Genomic DNA, 23,395 nt, shown 5'->3' on the forward strand with positions numbered 1-23,395 from the left:
AGATGTTGCTTCAGACATGCAGCACCTCTTTCTAAGCGCTGTAAAGATGTTCAATTTATGAAGTGTACCAAACAAGGTCCAGCATGGCCGATGGGGAAATGACCACGAGGATGGGGAAAATCCTGGTCTGGCAGTAATTTTAATCCTCAAATTGCAATTAGGTAGGATGAATGGACTCAATCCAGAAATGTATACATTGTTTTACAAATAACTACAGAATTCTGTTTTATATGTCAAAAGTGCCCTTTATTTCAACTTCAGAGGATACATATGCTGTCAAAAACTTTCTCCTAATTTATTTTAACTTAAAGTGTTACAACACTTCTTAAAAAAAAAAAAAAAACCTTCAAATTTGTAAAATATGTTGCTGGTAGCATCACTGTAATATCTGACTATTTAAAAATTATATGTTGCCCACCCACACAAAGAAATCTGAAGAAACATTGAGGCTTGTGTAAAATCATGTGGTCAAATAATAAGGAACTATAAAAATGTTGGCTTCATTTCTCATATGTTCAAGGGGTAGACATTTGAAAACAATTGAAATTAAAACTTGGACATGTTTGCTAGGAATACAAAGCTAGGTGTTTAAAGGGCTTTTTTTTTTTCCATTTAAAGAGTGTGAAAGAAAAGGATGACTACCTCAAAATAAAATAGGAAAGAAGTGTGATAGCAATGAAAAAAGTTTTAAAAATTATAAACCAAATTAATATCTCTTATCAGATTTTAAATTCCTGCCAGTAGCAGACCTCGCATCTTGGTTACTCCTTGTGCTTTTCCTTTTTTGGTAACTTGTCACCCTTTCATATTAAGGGGGGACCAAAGCAGGTTAATAAATTTCAGACCTAAGACTTAGTTGAATTTTTCCAAATGTTGGAAAATGCAAATCTCTCCACCCAACTAAACGGAAAAGCACATGTAAGATAATATGTCTTGCCCTCCACTCAGTCTCCATCCAAGGGAAACAAGAAGACTCTCTCAATCCCTTCACACTCCAAATAAGCAAGAGCACAAACCAGCAAACTTTTCCTGTAAAAAGCCAGATAGTAAGTATTTTACACTTTGTGGGCCATACATCTATGTTTAAACCACTCAACTCTGTTATAGAACAGAAGCGGCCACAGACAGCGTATAGATGATTAAGTATGACTGTTTTCCAATAAAACTTTATTCATGAACCCTGAAAGTTAAAGTTAGTATTTTAGTGTGTCACAAAATACTATACTATTCTTTCTGACTTTTTCTAACCAATGAAAAATCTGAAAGCTATTCTTACCTCAAGGGTCCTACCAAAAAGGTGACAGGACTAATTTTGCCACTAGCCCTAGTACGTTGACTATGATGCCTAGAGAATGATGGAAATCCACGAGGCACATTGAAGGAAAAAGGAAAAAAAGAAAAGAATTTTGTTTTTAAAACGCCAAATGGTAGCATTTAAGTTTAGAGAGGCATAGTGATGTCTTATACACACCATCTGGCTCTGTGTGTAAGATAAATATCAAACGAATGTGAGGATGCTGCAACTTAGTTATTTCAACATGGGGACAATATTACTTCAATGTTTTTCACAGGATATTGATAAATCAAAAAGGGTGACTCATCAGTTAGTAATAGGTCAAAATTCCACCCTATTTTAATAAGCCTTTAATTTCTTGATTATGTGTGGCATTGACTTGACAGCGAAAGGGTTGACTGCAGAGAAAAAAATAATTTTACAAAACAATGTTTTGGCTGAAACCAGCATCATGTTTCTATCTAGCCCTATGGTCTGATATCTTTACCCAGCTTTGTTTGTGAAGGTAACTTTGATGATAAAAGTAGATACGGCCTTCACGCTGCCATGTAGTAGCAGGCAACACTTAGGCTTGTCAGTGGATTTCTCAGAACTTCTGTTACCTGCTCTGCAAATAGGGATAATGCTACCTCCCTAATAGGATCATCAGGAACAAATGAAAGTACAGGAAAGCACTTTAAAGTGCAAAATATATGCCTTACTTACACAAAGAGAAACAGAGCACAAGGTAGCACCTACCTTTAACAGAGAATGATGCCATCAAACTTGGGTCTATCCTGAAATAATAGGCTCATTCAAGAGAGCTACTAAATCCACAAGAAAATTAAATGTAAGCTTGAAAGAGATTTCCTCTATTAATTATCAGAACAGACTTTTAACTTTCCAAATATTAGTATCTTAATTTAAAATTTCAAAATGTTTTATAAATAGTATTGAACATCACATAGCCATGTTTACTGCAGGGAGACAAATGTACATGCTTGCTCTTAGGATATCTATTTGATACAGTTTGTCATCCAGATCAAACAGCAAGAAAGAGTACCTTCTGAATTTTCTCTAGCAGTTACCCGATACAATTATAGCAGGGCCTATCTTGCAACAAGTAGTCACGGCATGGCTACCCTAGACCAGCATATTAAACATCTGCAGTGTGAAGGCGAATAACCATAACTGAAATTGTTAACAGTATCTCCAGTCTGGCCTACATCTCACACCTTTGATGGTTTAACCATACTGGTGCTTCAGATCACAATGTTCAAACTAAGATTGCTTGACTGCAGCTGCATGAGAACTTCTGCAATCTTTCAAGAACACAAGTTAGTTATGTCACTTTCTTGCTTTAAAAACTTTCAGTGGCTCCCCTTCACTTCCGGAATCAGTTCAAACCTTACCTTCGATTTTCAAACACAAGATCCTTCTTGATAGATGTACCCATCTACTATCCTTACTTCATCACCATGTGTCCCTTTCACCCTAGCCACGAAGTTTCCTTAAAACACCTACAATCTCTTGGTACCCAGACACTCATGACAATTCTTCTCATAGTTTTTATGTTCTCACAGTTGTCATGTTTATTATAATCACCCTATTGAATGGAGAGTCCATGAAAACGACAGAGCATGTCTTATTCTATTCAGTATTTACAGGGTAGGGGTGTTCAACACAACAGATGACAATAGATGTATCTGCTGAATGACCAACAAATTTAATATTAAATCTCTTTCAGGTTAGAATAAACACTGAGAGTCCACCTTGTATATTTTAATGCAATAACATGATTTTGTTCCAAACAAAAATACTTAAATTATAAAGAGCTCCATTTCCAAGTTAGGCACCCATTTATTATAAACTACACTGAAGCTCATAATTATGTCTCATTTTTGGTCTTTCTATAAGAAATAAAATATGCATATTCCTATAAACCAAGTAGAGATAAGGACTGGAGGGAGAGATTGAACACAGCAGAAACTAGACTTAAAGTACATATAAAGTCACAAAGAGATCAATATTAAAGTAGTGAATAGGGACTTCCCTGGTGGCGCAGTGGTTAAGAATCCACCTGCCAATGCAGCGGACATGGGTTTTACCTCTGGTCCAGGAAGATTCCACATGCCACAGAGCAACTAAGCCCGTGCACCACAACTACTGAAGCCTGTGCTCTAGAGCCCATGTGCCGCAACTACTGAAGCCTGCGCATCTAGAGCCCACGCGCCACAACAAAAGAAGTCACTGCAATGAGAAGCCCAACACTGCAATGAAGAATAGCCCTCGCTCACCACCACCAGAGAAATCCCACGTGCAGCAACAAAGATCCAACCCAGCCAAAAATAAATTTAAAAAATTAAAAATTAAAACAAAACTTATTAAAAAAAGAAGTGAATGGCCAACAGCAGATAATACTCTGTTACTGTTTTTTTTAATAGATACTCATGAGAATTATTAGAACTAGAAGGTTATTATTCCAGCATGCATTATGTAATTTGTATAAGCTTGCAAAGCTAGTTACTACAAAAGCTCAAATCACAGCTCAGAGTACCTTCTAATTCAGTATTCTTTTAAAGTGATTTCCCACAAATTGATTTCTCTCTTTGGAAAATCAAATGTCTTGCAATCCTTAATGGGATTTAAAAACTCCAGTTGACCATTCATTTAAAAAATTGTCAAAGAAACAGATTTTTCAAATACTCGGGCTTGTAACTGTGCCTAATACTTTTGTCTACATCGCATGGTTTATTTTTAAGGAATAGTATAATGAAAAGAATATTCCATTGGAGTCAGTATCTCAGACACTTAGGCCACCCTGCTACTAGCACATTGTATGACTTTGGGGGAGCGCTTCTTTCACAAGCCTCATTTTGCACATTTTGGGGGGTTGTGGGGAGAAGGAGAGAGGGAATAGAACCAACTAGGTTTCTTCCAGATCTATGTGTACAGTTTTTAATTAGTTTAAGAGAACTTCTACATGCCTGACAGAGGACTTGTAGGGTTGTGAACATACACACACACACACACGTTGGTCAGTGAACAAAACATCTCCTTTAAGAACTATTTGAAATATGCTGTTATTACTTGCTTTCCTCGGCACAATGCAATAAGCTATTGCTTACCTTTTTCTGAACTTTGTTTAAAGAATGAAAAGATAGGAAATAGTTCACAATATACCCAATTTAAATTAATAGAAAAGAACCCACAGCTAACATCATATTCAACAGTGAAAAGCTGAAAGCATTTCCTCTAAATATCAGGAATAAGACAAGGATGTCCCCTCTTGCCACTTTTATTCAACTTAGTTTTGGAAGTGATCAGAGAAGAAAAAGAAATAAAAGGAATCCAAATTGGCAAAGAAAAACTGTCACTGTTTGTAGATGACATGATACTATACATAGAAAATCCTAAAGATGCTACCAGAAAACTACTAGAGCTTATCCATGAATTTGGTACAGTTGCAGGATACAAAAGTAATACACAGAAATCCATTGCATTTCTACACACTAACAATAAAAGATCAGAAAGAGGAACTAAGGAAACAATCCCATTTACTATCGCATCAAAAAGAATAAAATATCTAGGAATAAACCTACCTAAGGAGGTAAAAGACCTGTACTCTGAAAGCTATAAGATGCTGATGAAAGAAGTCGAAAATGACACAAACAGATGGAAAGATACACAATGTTCTTGGATTGGAAAAATCAATATTGTCAAAATGACTACACTACCCAAAGCAATCTACAGATTCAATGCAATCCGTATCAAATTACCAATGGCATTTTTAACAGAACTAGAACAAAAAACATTTTTAATTTGTATGCAAACACAAGAGACCCCAAATAGCCAAAGCAATCTTGAGAAAGAAAAACAGTGCTGGAGGAATCAGGCTCCCTGTGTTCAGACTATACTACAAAGCTACAGTTATCAAGGTATGGTACTGGGGGAGGGAGGGAGTGGGAGTTTGAGATTAGCAGATGCAAACTAGTATATATAGAATGGATAAACAACAAGGTCCTAGTATATAGCACAGGGAACTATATTCAATATTGTGTGATAAACCATAATGGAAAAGAATATAAAAAAGAATGTATATATGTATAATTAAATCACTTTACTGTACAGCAATTAACATAACATTGTAAAACAACTATACTTCAAAAAAATAGTATGGTACCAGCACAAAAACAGAAATATAGATCAATGGAACAGGATAGAAAGCCCAGAAATAAACCCACACACCTAAGGTCAACCAGTCTATGACAAAGGAGGTAAGAATATACAACGGAGAAAAGACAGCCTCTTCAATAAGTGGTGCTAGGAAAACTGGACAGCTACATGTAAAAGAATGAAATTAGAACATTCCCTGATACCACACACAAAAAAACTCAAAATGAATTGAAGACCTAAATGTAAGGCAGATACTATAAAAACTCTTAGAGGAAAACAAACAGAACACTCTTTGACATAAATTGCAGCAATATCTTTTTGAGTCCATCTCCTAGAGTAATGGAAATAAAAACAAAAATAAACAAATGAGACCTAATTAAACTTAAAAGCTTTTGCACAGCAAAGGAAATCATAAACAAAATGAAAAGACAACCTACAGAATGGGAGAAAATATTTGCAGATGATGCAACCGACAAAGGATTAATCTCCAAAATATAAAAAACTCATACTTCTCAATATCAAAAAAACAAACAACCCAATCAAAAAATGAGCAAAAGACCTAAATAGACATTTTTCCAAAAAAGACATACAGACAGCCAAAAGCACATGAAAAGATGCTCAACATCTCAGAGAAATGAAAATCAAAACTACAATGAGGTATCACCTCACACCAATCAGAATGGCTATCACTGAAAAGTCTACAAATAATAAATGCTGGAGAGGGTGTGGAGAAAAAGGAACCCTCCTACACTGTTGGTTGGAATTTAAATTGGTACAACCACTATACAAAACAGTATGGAGGTTCCTTAAGAAACTAAAAATAGAGCTAACACATGATCCCACAATCCCACTCCTAGACATATATCTGGAGAAAACCATACTTTGAAAAGATATATGCACCCCAGTGTTCACATAAGTACTATTTACAATAGCCAAGACATGGAAACAACCTAAATGTCCATAGACAGATGGATAAAGAAGATGTGCTATACTTATACAATGGAATATTACTCAGCCATAAAAAAGAATGAAATAATGCCATTTGCAGCAACATGGATGGACCTAGAGATTATCATACCAAATGAAGCCAGACAGAATAAGACAATTATATGATATCACTTATATGTGGAATCTTAAAAAAAATATATACAAATGAAATAAAACAGAAATAGAACTGGGAACTATACTCAATATTTTGGAATAACCTATAAGGGAAAAGAATCAGAAAAAAATAGATATATATGCATGTATCGCTAAATCACTTTGCTGCACACCTGAAACTAAACACTGCAAATCAACTATACTTCAATAAAGAATTCTGTATCATTCACACTTTCCTTAGAAAATAGAAAAGAATCACCCATTATCCTCATTATCATCGATGCTGGCTCATTAAAAGAATTGAAAAGGGCTGTTACTTGGTCAATAGTGGCCTTCCGGGTTGCTCCATCATACCACCACCTTCCTAGATAACCATGTTTAGCATTTCATCAAGAAATTTGTTTATCTTTACATGATTTTAAATGCTAAAAGCAGTTAATATAAATGTCTTTGTAAAACACAAAAATAATTTCAATTTTTAGCTTACCTAGTCCACAAATTTATAGTGATCCCTCTGTCAAACAAATTGAAAAGCATTCCAGGAAGCATATAGCCCAGGAACAATGAACATGGGTGTCAGCAGACACATGTTCCAGTATCTACACCACTACAACATTTTGGACAAGCGATTTAACTTCTCTAGGACTCAGTTTACTTGCTTCCAACAGTCATGTACCTACTTCATAAGTAGTTGAAAAGACTTAAGCAGAAGGAAAGTGCTAAATAAGTCTTCATCATTACTAGTAAGCACATGGTGCCTTTCACAGAAGAGCAGCTAATGTTACTGAGCCCTCCCTCTTATTCTCAGAGACCCTGGCCACCTGGGATATGTCAATCATTCAATTCATACATATTGAGCCCCTGTTAGAATGCCAAGTTCTTGACTAGCTGACCTCAGCCAATTAAACTGTGGCCCTGGTGAAACCAAACTTTTAGATACAACACCCTAAAACTAAAATTAATTGACAAATGTTTTATCCCAGTCATTGGTACATCAAAACATAACCAGCTCTTTTGCAGAGATGGCTTTTCTTGAAAAGAAAGTATAAGAGTCAAGAGACTCAGAAAGTAATGACATCTGAATTGTCTTCTGATAAGGGGACAATGAGGGCATCCTGTGGTCCCTCTCAGGAACTATTCCTTAACCTTATCAAGTTCTGGCCAGGTTATTAACTGGCTAGGAACAGCTCTTTCAGTGTCAAGCCTCTTTAAAACAATAAGCTTTCTCCTGTTAACCTTCTGTAGAATGGCCCCCAGGGCACGATCCCTCTTTAGGGAAGAAACCAGATCAAGAAAATATCCTTTCAAAGAATGCCAATTGAAAGTGAAGACCTTACCCTCCCCACCCATCCCCATCCCCCAAAAAAAGACAGATTCTAAATCTTACCTAATAATGCGATTTTTGTTATTTAATTTTCTACAAGAGAAGAGAAAGTTACAGTCGAAGAAACACAGGAATTACGAGTCAGCTCTGCTTTATACTGTGTGTCCTTGGGTAGGTTTCTGAACCACTGAGCTTATCTTTTCAATGGTAAAATGTAAATACTTATCTGCAACATAGGATTGTTAAGAGAATATTGGGATAGCCATTTCCACCCAGAGTTTGAGAAGTCTGGAATAAAAAAAAGCAGTGATTTCTGAATGCATTCAGAATCCCAGAATATTAGAGCAATGGTTTCATACACTCCCCTAGTTTTTACAGATAAGGACACTGGGGCTCGGAATATGAGGCTCACCCATTGTCAAAGAGTAGGTTAGAATACCTGCTCCATCTCCATTCCTGAGCCAGCCGTAGACAAAGCCAGCAGGAGGCCCCTCTCTGCCTGAGTAGTCACCATGATCCTGCTTTTCTGTCAATTAACACTCCCCTGCTCTTCCCTTCAAAGTCTGGTCCAAAATAAAGGATTACAATGCTTCTCCTCATGTAGAAGCCACATTTCAATCAGAATCTTTTGTCAGAACCTTTATCCACAAAATCAAAACATATGGGAGTTAGATTCTAAGATATCAAGACACAGTTATAAATTAGAATACCATATGTGCCAGAATACATAAAGTACTGGGAATCTTAAAGAATTAGGGGGAGGGAGTTATGAGAAAGTGGAGGAGGCAGAAAAGGGAGTCAGCAGAGAGTCGGGAGCATTGGAAGCCTTCTGGTCAAGCCAGTGTATTCTACCATGGTCAACTTAGTAGAGTCCATATCAGATATACAATTATTGATTTTGATATTGATGATTAATGAGGGATGTGGGGAAAAATATACATTTCTTCACAATATCGTAATATGCTTGTGGGATATTAAAATGTGTTTTTTACTAAATGCAAAGCCTTCTATTCCATAATTAGTGACAGAGACAACATAATTATTACATTATAGCAGTGATTCCCCAAGTGTAGTCTCCAAGCCAGCCATGGCAGCATTACCAGGAAACTTGTTGAAAAGGCAAGTTCTAGGGCACCACTTCCAATTTACCAAGTCAGAGACTCTAGGGGAGGACCCAACAATCAGTGTTTTTAGAAGTGATTCTGATGCATGCTTCAATTTAAGAACCACCTCACTTCACTCCCTTGCTGCCACTAGAGAATATTCTAAAACAAGTAAACTGTCTGCCCTTACAGATACTCCATTCTCATCTTCCAGGATTCCATTCTCAAACTTTATGTACCAACTTTCAGCTGACTCTCTGCTATGAATGTCCTTTATCCTCTTGCTCTTACTCACCCTACTCCTCCTTTGGGATCATTTCAGATAAGATTTCTTAGAGAGTATATCACATTATATTACTAAGACTCGCCTACCTCCAAGTGCACATTAGCTGACATCCATGGGCTCCCTGAGTATCCAGTGCATCACTGTCACACTTCTTATCATATTGTATGCCTTGCATTATTTTCTAAAGACACACATTTGCCCCTGCATACTGTGTAAAAGGTATGCATTAAGTGTTTGCTGCATTTATACACTTTATTAAGCGGCCTAAACCATCTCCCAAATTATAGTGTGCCCTCTCTTTCCTCACCAGATAAATACATACTATTAGCACTGGGAAAACTACCCAAGTGCCCCCTTCATTATCACAATTCCTTGACTCTAGTGCGACCTCTACTCCAAAATAGAGAATATGATAGACTCCTTCAATGTATCCCTGATCCATTTGCTAGTTTGCTAAAGATCAAACCTAAAGTAAAATAGCTCTAACACAATACATGACTTAGGACATTTCTGGTTTCTTCTAAGTGTAATCAGAATAGTCCCTAAATTTGAATATTATTTTTAGTTGGAACAGTATCAATCATTTATCATCTCCAGGTTTCCCATCAAGGTCTCATCACTGGCCCTTTCACACATCGTACTCATCCTTTCCCTCTGGATAACCCCTAACTCTTTACTACTGACCTAGCCACACAGGCTAGATGGCGAAGGAAGGAGAGAATATAAGTTATACAATTTCCATAGCCTTTCATGAGTGTTCTCTTTTAACCATTAACCTCTCCCTTCTCTTACCTCTCTTATAATTATTTGACACACCAACCCCATCTGCCTGAGTGTTTCAGCAGCACTTTAGATAATGGTGCTATATATTACTGTTTGCTAATTCTGTATCAGTTTCACATGCAACCCAACTGTGTATTCAGTCAATTTCTAAGTGTCTTATAAAGACATTCTTTAATTTTATTTTATTTCTCCTTTAATCCCACAAATACTGAGGTTACATCAACATATTTGTTAGAGGTCTACATCTTCACAGATCTTTAAACAATTATAAAGACTTTATGGGACTCAGAGTAATTATATATGTCCCCTTATTTGTAGTTCAGTTATCCAGATTTGATTAAAAACATTTTAAACATATTTCTGTTAATTCTAAACACCTTGATCTTTTTTCAAGTGCAGCATTACACTGCATGATTCAAGAATGGCAGGGGTTTCCAAAAGGACTCAAACTTGACATGTAGTAATTTTTTAAAAACACCTAAATGCTGATCTTGGGGTTCACGAATTAAGGGATGGTTATAGTCAACTTTGAATTTTCTTATACATTCAAAATTACTAGTTTTTAAACCTATGTCTTTTCATTTCAAAAACTATAGCATTCTCCTGGCCCAAAAGATATTTCTCACAAAGTGCCAAAACAAGAGCAGGATCATAAAATATAGCAGAGTGAAAACAAAAGTAGCAAGTTCACTGGATATAGAACTGCAAAAGCTCATTTCTGTAATTTTTTGTTTGCAAATGATTTTTAAAATATACTGCCTCTGGTAAGACAAGTATATATATTATTTTCTTATATATAAAAAAATTTACTAGTCTGTTTTCTTTCACTTCAGCATATTTTTGATCCCCTTCCTCATATATAAATAAAAAACACCTTGACTGACGTGAGGTAGACACTTTATAGATTGCTGATTAAACAACTGTTCAATGTCCAAGGCTAATTTCCTCACCTAGGTTTTGGATCCTGTGTTCTGTGTCTTCAATGATCTCGTTACCTTACATATCTCTCTTTCTCTCCCTCAGCTGGCTATTTCCAGTTCCAGTCTCCCTTCATCTTACATACACACACACACACACACATACACACACACACACACACACACACACACACACACACACGATTTCCTAATTTGTGAGTCTTCTAGCTATCATCAGATACCCTTTTACAACAAGCTTAGCAGCAAAGGGAAAGAGAAAGAGTGTCCACAATCACTCGCCTGCTTCCCTGAGACTCCATGTACTCCCTGAAACCTTAGCAATCAGGACAGCATTCCAACTGAAACAATGAAACAACTCCCATCAAGATCAACAACTCTTGTTTAAACAGTACAACTTTGACATTGACCCCTTGATATTTCAAGCCTTCCTACTTGCTTCTGGGACATCACTCTCTAATTTTCTATTTTCCTGGTGATTCTGTCATGGCCTCTGCCACAGGCTTTTCTTTGCCTGTTGTAAAATGTCCTCATTTTTCAGGCTTCAATCCTCAGAACTCTCTCAGTTGGTATTTTTCTCTTCTTGTCAATAATTCAGTTCAGATCTCCCTTGACAGCTCTAGACCCTTATATCTAACTGCTTATGGGGCATCCTCCCCAGGATGTCTCATATCTCCTCAAGCTCAACATGCCCCAAACCAACCATTGTCCACCATCATGATCTTTCTCTCCAGCAAATATTCTTCTCCTCCTACACTTTGTACCTTGATAAATTCTACTCTCCAGCTCTCAAATCAAAATCATAGGAGTGACATTAATTTCTTCCTTCACCTTTGGCCAACATCCTCCAATTGATTATGAAGTCCTATTGATTCTTCCTCAATGCCTCTCTCCACTCCTCCATTTCCACTATAACTATCTTAGGTCATTTATTCATTCAGATATTTACTAAGCACCCACCACGTGTCAGACGCTATTCTGCATAACAAGAGTCTGAACAATACAAACTAAAAACCCCTTCCCTCTTGGAACTTACATTCTAGTGGGAGAGGTGAATAAAACAGGTAAGTAAAAGATACAGTGTGTTACTTACCCATAAGTGCTAAGGGGAGAAGGGAGGGAAGGAATGACTGAAAGAGGGAGCACAGAAGAGAGAGAGGGATAAAGAAGAGAAGGAAAACAGGAAATATTGGAATAGGAAAGGTTAAAATTTATATAGATTGGCCAGGGAGAGTCTAATGAGGATGTAGCTGTTCTTTGTTGGGTTTTTTTTTATCCAGATGATTGATCTTGTTGTCTTCAATGCAGACTCTCCTCTAGCCCATCTTCCATGCAGCTAATAGAAAAATATTTCCCCAAACTGTAACCTTATCATTCCCTTACTTTTAATTCTTCGTTGCCTTGTGGCTTTCAGGATGTTTCTACTACCTAAATTTAGCACATAAGGTCTGCAATGACCCTCACCGACCTAACTAGCATCATTTCTGGCTTTACAGTGGAACTGTTCTCAACCATCTGCATCTTGCTTCACAATGACTTTTTTGTGCATTTCCATGTACCTTTGTTTCCTTTTTTCCAGCTATAATACTTAATCCTAATAATTCAGAAGACACCCACAGTCTTTATAAGTGGCATCTCATTCATTGCTGAAATCCACCCCAACCATCAGAAAGTATATTTTACTCAGTTGGTAACTTCATCCATAAGGAAAAAACATAACCTACGTTTTGCACTTAATTGAAAAATCAAATGAGAAAAAGTACATCTAATAAGAGTAGTTGGCATAGAATGGAAGCTAAATATCAGCCTTTACCACATAATACACTTTATTAACTATCTGTCTTTCCACTAGACCAGGCTTTCTCAACCTCAACACCACTGACATTTCGGGCCAGACAATTCTTTGTTGCAGGAGGCTGTCCTGTGCACTGTAGAATGTTGAGTGTGGTACCCATGGCCTTTGTCCAACAGATACCAGTAGCACTCTTCCACTTGTAATAGCCAAAATGTCTCCAAACACTACTAAAATGTTCCCTAATGGGCAAAATCACCCCTGGTAGAGCGTTGCACTATACCATAAGCAACCCCAAGGACAGAAACTATCACTCATTGTAACTCCAGGTAGCTAGTACCAAAGTCAGCACTTAGTAGGTGTTCAATAAATGCACATCAGTAAAAACCACAATTCTGCCGTCTAGCACCATAGATTAATTTTACCTATTTTTGAAAAGTATGTAAATGTATATATTTATATATATATAATATTACATTATTATATTATGTAATATTACATATATTATAGCCTCTTTCATCCAATCTTATATTGTGAGATTTATTTATGATGTTTCCTATTCCAGTAGTTCATCCCTACTTTTTTTTAAGAACTTGTATTGAGATATAACTGACATACAATAAACTGCATATATTTAAAGTGTACAATTCGATATTTTTTTCTTAGTAGTAATGTATATATGGCAATCCCAATCTCCCAATTCATTCCTCCCTCACCCCCTCCGCTTATCCCTACTTCTGCATATACTTTTTTAGACACTCTATTATTTGGACATTTAAGTTGTTTCCAGGTTGTAGCTAGTATGATTAGTGTTGTCATGAATAATCTTTTATATGGTTTTGGTTACAAGTCAGGATAGCAGTTTTGTTGAAGAAGGAGAAAGGGGAGTGATTGGGAAGGATATAATGAGAGTTCTTGGGGTGCTCTTAATACTTCTTCTTGAGTGGTGGTAACATAGGTGTGTCCACTTTGTGACAATTCATTGAACGCTCCATTTGTGATCTGTGAACATGTAATTCCGTGTTATACTTCATTTGAAGTTTTTTATTTATATTACTAAAGTTGTGCAAATAGAGGGAAAAAGAAGGCCAAGGATTCTGGTAAATATTCTACAATGCCAATATTCATGTGAAAAATAAATGTTTATCTTCATTTGTATCAAAGAAAAGCATATTAAAACAAAAAATGCATTTTTATGCTTTTTGTCACTAATACCCAGTGTTGGTGAGATGCAAGGGAAAATGTCTGCTTTTAGTAAAGATATGAACGGGTACAACTTCCCCAGAAGGCCATTTGGTAATATATATCAAAAGTCTTTATAATATATATTATGCTAGTATCTCAATTATATCTCAATAAAGCTGGAAAAATATGCTATGTTTAAAAGCTTATCTTTGCTACTCTCTCGCTTCGTAGCACAGACATATATACACTACCAACTGTAAAATAGTCAGTGGGAAGTTGTTGTATAACAAAGGGAGCCTAACTCGAGGATGGAGGATGCCTTGGAGGACTGGGGCGGGGAGGGTGGGGGGGACTCGAGGGGGGGGGAGTCAGGGAAGGGAGGGAATACGGGGATATGTGTATGAAAACAGATGATTGAACCTGGTGTACCCCCCCAAAAAAAAAAATAAAAAAATAAATAAAAGCTTATCTTATGAAAATAAATCAGAAAAAAATGTGCAAAACTATATATGTGCATATAAGGAACAGAATCTATATACAAGGAAATTCTTCATATAACTGCTTATAATGGTAAAAACCTAAAAGCAAATTTTCAATAGATAATTAGCTAGATATATTATGGTATATCCATTCAGTAAAAAAAAAATGCAGTCATATTTAATGACATGAAAAAATGTTCAAATTCATTAAGTTAAAACAAGTTACCAAATAGAATGATAACACATTTGTTAGGAAAGACAGACATAAATATGCACAGAAACAAAATGTCAAGAATAGAAGCCAGAATATTACTCAGCCATAAAAAAGAACAAAATAAAGCCATCTGCAGTAACATGGATGGACCTAGAGATTGTCATAATGAAGTAAGCCAGACAGAGACAAATATCATATGATATTGCTTATATGTGGAATCTAAAAAAAAAAAATGATACAAATGAAATTATATACAAAACAGAAATAGACCCACAGACATAGAAAACAAACTTATGGTTACCAAAGGGAAAATGGTGGGGAGGAATAAATTAGGAGTTTGGGATGAACATATACACACTACTATATATAAAATAGATAACCAACAAGGACCTAGTGTATAGCACCAGGAACTATACTCAATATTTTGGAATAATCTATAAGGGAAAAGAATCTGAAAAAAATAGATATGTATGTATAACTCAATCACTCTGCTGTACACCTGAAACTAACAACACTGTAAATCAACCATACCCCAATAAAAATTTTAAAATTACCTAGAGTAAATTATAATTCCTAGCTAAATTTAAATGTTAATCTGAGCAATATATATTATTGTATGTATATACAGGTGTGATTATACAGAAATAGAAGCCAAAATGTTGACTTATCTCTGAATAGTATTTATTTTTGTTTTTGCTTTTTATTTTTTAAAGGTCTATGTACTTTCTAAGCTTTCTGCAGGGAATATGTATAACAATTTTTTCAGTTAAGCTTTTCATGTAAATGAGTTTCTCAATGAATGAGAAAGAAAACATGAGAGAAATCCCACCTAACAGTATCAGAGACAATGGCAACTTGGTGTCTTAGTATATTTTTTTCCACAGTATGCCACAAATGATTATTGAATTGGTATTTAATTAGCATGTTTGAATGTCATAATTTCCACACTATATGGACCAAGAAGCCAACCTTAGCCAACATTTTATAGAGCAAGTCTTTCTTTGAAAGAAAGGTTTTTCTTTACAATGAGATTTTACTTTAGTGACTAGGAAACAGATGAGCAAGTTTCACTTAGAGGACTTTTTAAAGCTACTGTTATTTGAAGTATATTCTTCTCTAGTGTCTAGCAATAATCTTCTAAAACAAAAAGTCAATACGATTTCAAATTCTAAGTTTGTGACAGCTTTTCCAATTTAAATCTGTCTCATCCTTTGTATAGAATACAAATAACAATGCAATAAATGCCAAGCATCTATGAAAAATAGCCAATATTTCTAAGAACAAACCATGGCCATCTGAAGTCATACACTGAGATTTAAGAAATAATTTTCCACTTTCACTTTGCTTCACATGAGCCTTGTTAATAAGCACTTCCCGCTTGTACCAGATAAGTAATGATTTCTAGGTCAGTAAATTGCCCCATTGATTGCATTCACTTACAATAAGTATAACCATAGCAAACCCATTTTCACATGTAGATTCTCTTTCCTAGGCTGATTTACAGTCATTGCTCGTCTCTCCATTTCTGAGAAAAGGAATCAACTTAGCCAAAATGTTTGTGTTAACCCCTGACTCGGAGTATCTAAGGAAGACCCTGTTGATAGACTACGAGGTATTGCTGAATGACCACCTACTCTAGTTTGCCCAGGACAGTCCTGCTTTACACCCAATGTCCCTGCACAGTTATTAAGAGCAGCCCCCTTCAATACCCAATGTTCACCCTATTGTCCATACACAGTGTGTAGAATGCTAGGCATAGAACCTGGAATAAATGACTGGAGCCATCTACAATCTTGTCTCACCTTCCTTGTGCACTGATAGTCTGGAATAAAAAACACATGGAATATGCATGGACTCAAATATATCCCCCGTAGGCGGGAAAAATTGTCTTCCATGGAAACGGTCTCTGGTGCCAAAAAGGTTGGGGACCACTGGTCTAAAGCAATCTGAACAGGAACCCATTTCAAGATGGACACATCTTCCTACAGAGGTTCAGAAACTATGAGGATACCCATTACTAGCTAGCCCAAATCATACACCTTAAGGATAAGGTACATATTCGGGGAAAAAGGCCAATCTATTGATACTTTGGGGGAGCTGTGCCCCTCTAGTTATTAATCCAAACAATTCCATTAAATGGAAGTACATACAAATTTCCTCTAAGTCCATATATTTCTATCTGTGCTAATGACAAAACTATTCGCCCAGTCACCTTAGCTAGAAACTTTAGTATCAAATTTGATTCTCTCTTCTCTCTCTGAAATTAATTACTTATTAAGTCTCATTGATTCTATTTTAAAAGTCTCTGGAATTCATTACCCACAAACCTTCATCAGAACACAATTTCTCATCTGCAATTGTTGCAGCATCCTTTTCCAACTCCTCTCCTGCACTTCTGCAAGAATTATCTTAAATAAAGCAATTTCTTTAGTTTACTGCCTGCTCAAAACCCTCAGATAACATCCAGACTTCTTAACATAGCACACAAGACTTTTGTCATTTGCACTCAAGCTTCCCTTTTCATCCTCAATTCCAACCACACCTCACACTAAGCACCTACTATTCAATGGTTCTCCAGGATGGTACTGCTCCCCTAGGAGATGTCTGGAAATGTTTAGGGACATTTTTTATTGTCACAGTGATTTGAGGGAATGAAGAAGATTTAACGAACAGAGACTAAGAATGCTAATGTCCAACAATACAGGACTAGTTGCCATGCCAGATGCCAAGAGTGCCCACAAAGGAGACTTCTAGTTTCCCAAACACATTATCATCTTTTTTTTTTTTTTAAACAAACGTGTCATTTCTTCTTCCCAAATTCTATATTACCTTTCTCTACTAGTTCTGCCTTCTTCCAAAATAACATTCTCCTTGGATGATAAAATTCAAACTCTCTTCTTACCTAAAGACCTCAGCTGATATAACAGTCATGCACACAGTGTGTTAACTGGAGATAATTGAATCACTCCCATAACACGCTGGTTGCCTGCTGATCTAGTACTTAGTGTACTGAATTATGGTTAAACTTCTTACCCATCTATCATTTCATTCCATGTTCCCCATTTCCTTACCCCTTCTATCCCTGAAAATTTGAGCTCCTTAAAAAGGGGGATGTTCTTTTGGTATCTCATTCATTTTTTAAATTCCAATTTCTATCATTTACCTAAGAAATTAAGAATAATTCTATAATGATAAGTGATTTTGGGATTAAAAGGTTAAAAAACTGTATTTGCAGTCCCATGTATAGAATGCCATTTCCTAATAACCTTTATTTTTTTGTGGTTGCTAAACTTAGAATACTTTGAACTAAATATTTTAGTTACATCTTTTATCAGTAATGGTACTTTAAATTCATGTATTAAATTACCGATTAGACTAATTCAAGTATTACAAACTCAAGTATAAGAGAAAAAGAAGCTGCAGACACTGGTAAACTCAAGAGGATGTTCCCAGTATAAAGGTGTTTAAATTCCTTTATTTTTTGATGAGTGCTGAGTGAGTATGCCTTGCAAAGATCTGCCTGTATAATATATATCTCAAACCATGCTTGTGTTTGAGATACATATTATGAAAAAATACTTAGGTACTCTTAAGAAAAAAAGAGTATATGTATACAATATACTTCTATAGAAAAGATAAGTAAAAGTGTTCTTATCCCACCCCACTCATTTTTTTTTAAGTTTAAGCTTAAACTATTTCTGTAGCATATTAAAAATATACTCTTTCTTAATCAAAATTTTCAACTTAACTCCCCCTAAGTTGCATAAGTAGTAAAATAGGGTGGACAAAAGTTGCCTGCTCACTTGCACATCTGTTCATATCTGGGGCTCGGTGTCCATAGTACCCGGATGGGCAGGAATGCAGGCACTCTCCATACTGGCGCATGCCTTCTCTTCGAAGAAAGAAGAATAACTTCTGTTGACATCGGCTGCATCCATTGTCCTTTGAACAAGACAAGCAACCCTTGCAAATGGGATTTGATACATAACTAGCTGTAAAAGAAAAAGAGACAAAATACACTTAAACATGAATATGATCAGACTTCTGGTCAATGAAACATGCTGAAAAGACAAGTGTCTCTTGTCCTTTTACTTTAATCACATAGAAATGCTAAACAAAATAACCTCTGCCACCCTCCCCCCCCAAAATGGTTAATACACAACCAAACTTAGAAACAAAGAGGAAACCCAGAGGCAGAGTTGAGGCTGGAAGCTCAAACTGAATGGCCCATGGAGATGTTAGAGCAGACAGAGGCAGACCTCAGGTCAGGGTCCTGAGTCCAGACCAAGAAATATGAATGTAGAATCACATTGCTATAAACTTGAAACTAACACAATATCATAAATCAACTATACTTCAATATAAAAAAGAAAAGAAATACACATGTAAAGGGCTGACACTTGTCTTTGTGTAGACTGAAGTCATGAAGGCTTGTCTGTCCGTGAAACAAGGACTATAAGCCTTCACTCTAACTGGCCAGAGAAGAGGCTTCCTACCCTGGATTAGGGGCGTAGAGGCGGTAAGCACAGAGAAAAAACTACTCCAAATCTATGAGGCATCCAAGTGCGGAATCTAAGTTTAAATCATCATTATAGTATGGGGTCCCTACGTCAAGTGGTTAACATAAAATACTTGCCCAGACCCAGGAAAATCCACAAAGAAAAAAGTATGGAATGACCCTATAGAAATTTTCTACAATCCTGAGATCTGGGACTTTCATGGAAAACCACCTTAACATCAAAATGAACAAATCACATGTGCATGCAAACCTCAATAAGGAAGAGTCAGACTAAGATTTCATACCTAAAGAATCAGAAATAACAAAACAATCTGAAAATGACTTTAAAATGAATATCTTTAGAGTATTTGAAGAGATGAAATGACTAGAAATCACACGGGAAGAAGCAGTATCATAAAATGTGCAAAAATTAGAAACATTAAAATTCTAAAACTGAAAAAAGTTCTGTGGACAAGTTGAATGGTAGACTGGGAGAAATAGAAAACAGGTTTAAAGAACCATGGCACAAAACAAGATATAAATATCAAAAAGGTAAGAAGCATGTAAGAAAAAATAGCACCTGAAATATATTAACTTTATGAAGTTCACTAGAGCTAGTGATAAGGGTAATTTAAAAGAAAACAAATTTTGTTTCTAGCCCTGGTATAAAATTCAGAAATGATACAATCTGAAACCCCAGCATAATTTCTAAAGTATGAAAAATTCATGTAAGGTCATAAGCTTCATTTTATTGAGTTAACCCACAAAAAAAAAGAAATAAGAGAAGGAATAGAAAATTCATCAATTATTGAAAATTTTGCTTTGAGACTCCATCCTATTTGCCCTACATATAATCTTTATTGCATATAAAACTAACCCCAAGCAGTCAGTATTCAGACCAGCAGCTATACAACAAAATACATTGTATACCACACCCATCCTGTACTTATAATGATTTATCATCCAATATATTTACAACTACTTGCAGCAGCTCTATATAGATTTCAGTTCAACAAGCTCTACCACTTCTCCTGGGCTCCCTGATTTGTCCTTGCAGCCTATCTTCCAGAGAGATCCCAAAACAAGGGCTTAGTCTAACCTTTCTCAGAGAAGGGGCCAAAGAAGAACCGAGACACTCAAGACCAGAAATCGTGACCAAGGTAACCCTTTGATTTGGCCATTGAGATCTACTTCTTCCCACCTATTCCAGGACTTTGTTCTAGTAACAACTCAAAACTGCTTTTATTTACATAATGAATCTATATTAGAGACTTTCTCCCAAACCTATCTATGCTTCCCAACTAATTTCTTATTTACCACATTAATTTCTTAAACCTGCAATTGTGAAGCAAAAAAGAATCAATTCAGATGAAAAATCACCTCCTCAGATAGAATTTCTAATAAAATTTTGGCAAACTTTCCAGATACCCCTTTATATATGTATGCATATACAATATTTATAACATGGAACTGGTATTTTTCATAACTGTGATCAGACTTTACATGAAGTATGATAACTTGCTCAATTTCAATCAAGTTGTGAGCATCTTCTCATATCAATGAATCAGACCAACATTGCTCATTTTTCTTGGAAGTGTCAGTTTTATCTGCAGCCTCTATCTGCCATCACCACCCATTCAATTATCCCCAACACTGCTTTTATGAAAAACACAACCAGTTTTCAGATCCTCAATTCAAGACCTCATTTTCAGTCTCTGGTCCTCCCAACTCCTGTAGCTGGGTCATTACTGAAAGTTTTCTTCCTCTTCTAGATTCCATGATAATGTCTCCTTCTAAAGACTTCATTCCAACCCTGATTCTTGTGATTTCCACTAATCTTCTCATAAGTCAGGCCCTTATTACAGCTCACTTAGACAGTTACGGTGCTCCAACTCCCCTCTACCTCTCTCTACATTCTATTGTTGGGTCAACGTTTCTGCTTTTATTTTCACCATAGGATTCCTGTTATGCCTTACTCTCATGAAATAATTACGATTTACAAAGCATTTTCACACAGCCAACTGGAAATAAGCCTAGGCTATTTACAATCTCCCCAGCTGCCTTCTGCAGAGGTTTTATTCTGATATTTTGTTATTAGTGTCCCAAGCAAGTTGTAAGCAGTGAGTATGTAAGTTTCAAAAACTGGGATACAGACCAACTTCTGTGTAAGAAGAGGTGAAAACTGAGAGTGGGGTGGGTAGGGTGCAGAAAACGGGGTAAAGGGAACAGAACTAGGAAGACTCAGCAGCTTTATGATAGATGAAATGGCTTTGGCAGAGGAAGTAGTGACTGGGGAGAACTCAACTCATTTTAATTTTCAAGGCTGCCTAAGAACATAACCCACCTTAAGCACAAAGACCCTATGGCATGATGTTCGGAGAAGCAATTTATAACTCCCTTGTGAAAGAAAATGTCCTCATGTAGGAGCAACCAGGAGACTAAGGCAAGGGCTGGAGCTGTTGGCTGGAGCTGTGTCAAAGGCAGCCCCAGTTCACTGGCTGCCTTCTGCTCTGCAGCTTAACTACAAATATGAGAAGCTAATACCAAGGTTATCCAAATCTCAAACTTACCTTCATAAGTGAAAAGAGAATTTGGAAGATTTACATACACAGCAAAATGGTTTAAGGAGAAGTTTCTCTGTACCACAGTCTTCACAAAGTAAAACTGAAGCTATACTTACTTTCAGTTCAAAAGTTAAACCAAGAGCTCTTTATCACTATCAATCACACTCCATAGTAGGAAAGATGGAGAAAAGAGGATTACAGAGCTAAGAGAATCATCATAAATTAAAGGCTTTGTTTTGTTTTGTTTTTATGTATCAGAAGTCAACTTTCATCTTGACCACAAAGATTTCAGAGTCAACAAATTGTACTCTACGTTTTTTTAAAAGGTATTCTTAAAATCAATAAAAGCATTGCTTTATTTACTTGAACCTCAACTGACTTAATGAAAATGAAACAGGGAATACTTACCTGAGTCCATATCTAAGATATCTTTATAACCCTACACGGGAGGAATTCTCTTAAAACAAGTGATGTGAGCCACACCCAACCTAAGTGCTCTCTCTTCCCTTCCCCCAATCTTCTTCAATAGTGCTCCTCAAGGCTGAAGGACAAGAACACATGTAATTTTTGCAATTTAAGGCTTCATGCCTCAAATCTTAAATAGACTTTTCAGTTTAATTAACCATTGCCCAGTGTCGACTATCCTAGTCACTTCTATGTTGTAAATCAACAGCTTAGTTCAACAAGAAGTTTTCATCCGTTATATGGTGACTACACCAATCTCTGCATCTAAAACCACACAAAAATAGACCTTTAAACATGACTAGAGTAATTTATTTTGTCAAGATCTTAAGTCAAATGGCTCTGCCTATTTCTATGAGATTTAATTCAAGTGTGCAGGTGAATAAACAGATCTTAATTCCCAGCTTTGATGACCATGTTTATTTGCTCTCCCTGTAAGCTTCAACTTTTCCAACCCTAAAGCCTGCTGAGATCCAGAGCCTCAAGATTCCAACCAAAACACTTTTCTAAATCTAGACCCACCCCAAATTCTAAAGATGAAATATAACACATAAAACATTAAAAATCCTCCAAAAGTGTTAGACAGTGATACTAACACAAATCCACACATATCTCATTGACAGTGAAAGGAATATGTGACTATAGAAAACAAAAATCATGAGGCAGAAACCAGGTAAACAATTAATTATATCACTAATAAGTATATAAGGAGAAAAAACAGCATAAGTAAAAACTCTTCACTCTTAACTCTAATTATCTGATTTGTATTCCTCTTAAACTGCAAAGTAAGTTTGGTTTTCTATAAATCCTGATATTTTAAGTTTGATCCTGTGTTAAATCAAACCCAGTTATTCACATTTTATTCCAGAGAACATTTTAGGTAGGTGTTGAACGTCCATCTGTTTCTAATACACTCAATACTTCTTAAAAGTGTTCCCCTGTTTCTGGAGAAAGCCCTGCCAAACAAGAAGAAATCTCAATTCCTGCTAGGTGAAGGCATCCATTCCTGACAGAGGGTACAGATTTCTAATTCTGAAAATAATGGGACTGAACAATGGGCTATTGGCATCTTAGCCTCACTGCATATTTGCAGGTTAAATAATGTTACAAGTTCAACAGCTTTTTAAAAACAGAAAAACTACTCAGCTTCATTGATCAATCTTATCATAAAATTGCTACTATTTATCTCTGCCTAATCCCCAATTCAAGCTATATATTTA

The 23,395-nt window shown here is 36.1% G+C and overlaps 1 protein-coding gene across 2 annotated transcripts in view; it reads right to left on the minus strand.

Moving 5' to 3' along the window:
- Positions 1-23,395, minus strand: part of RSPO2 (R-spondin 2) — a 147,105-nt gene that overhangs the window by 60,833 nt on the left and 62,877 nt on the right. The window contains exon 3 of one of the 2 annotated variants that reach the window (XM_057736320.1): positions 18,455-18,643. The exons of the other annotated variant lie outside the window; for it this stretch is intronic. Within the exon in view, the coding sequence (XP_057592303.1) occupies positions 18,455-18,643 (189 nt within the window). The remainder of the gene's footprint in view (positions 1-18,454; positions 18,644-23,395) is intronic. 2 annotated transcript variants of the gene reach the window in all.

The sequence above is a fragment of the Hippopotamus amphibius genome, chromosome 5, assembly GCF_030028045.1.
Source record: "Hippopotamus amphibius kiboko isolate mHipAmp2 chromosome 5, mHipAmp2.hap2, whole genome shotgun sequence".
Classification (NCBI taxonomy): domain Eukaryota; kingdom Metazoa; phylum Chordata; class Mammalia; order Artiodactyla; family Hippopotamidae; genus Hippopotamus; species Hippopotamus amphibius.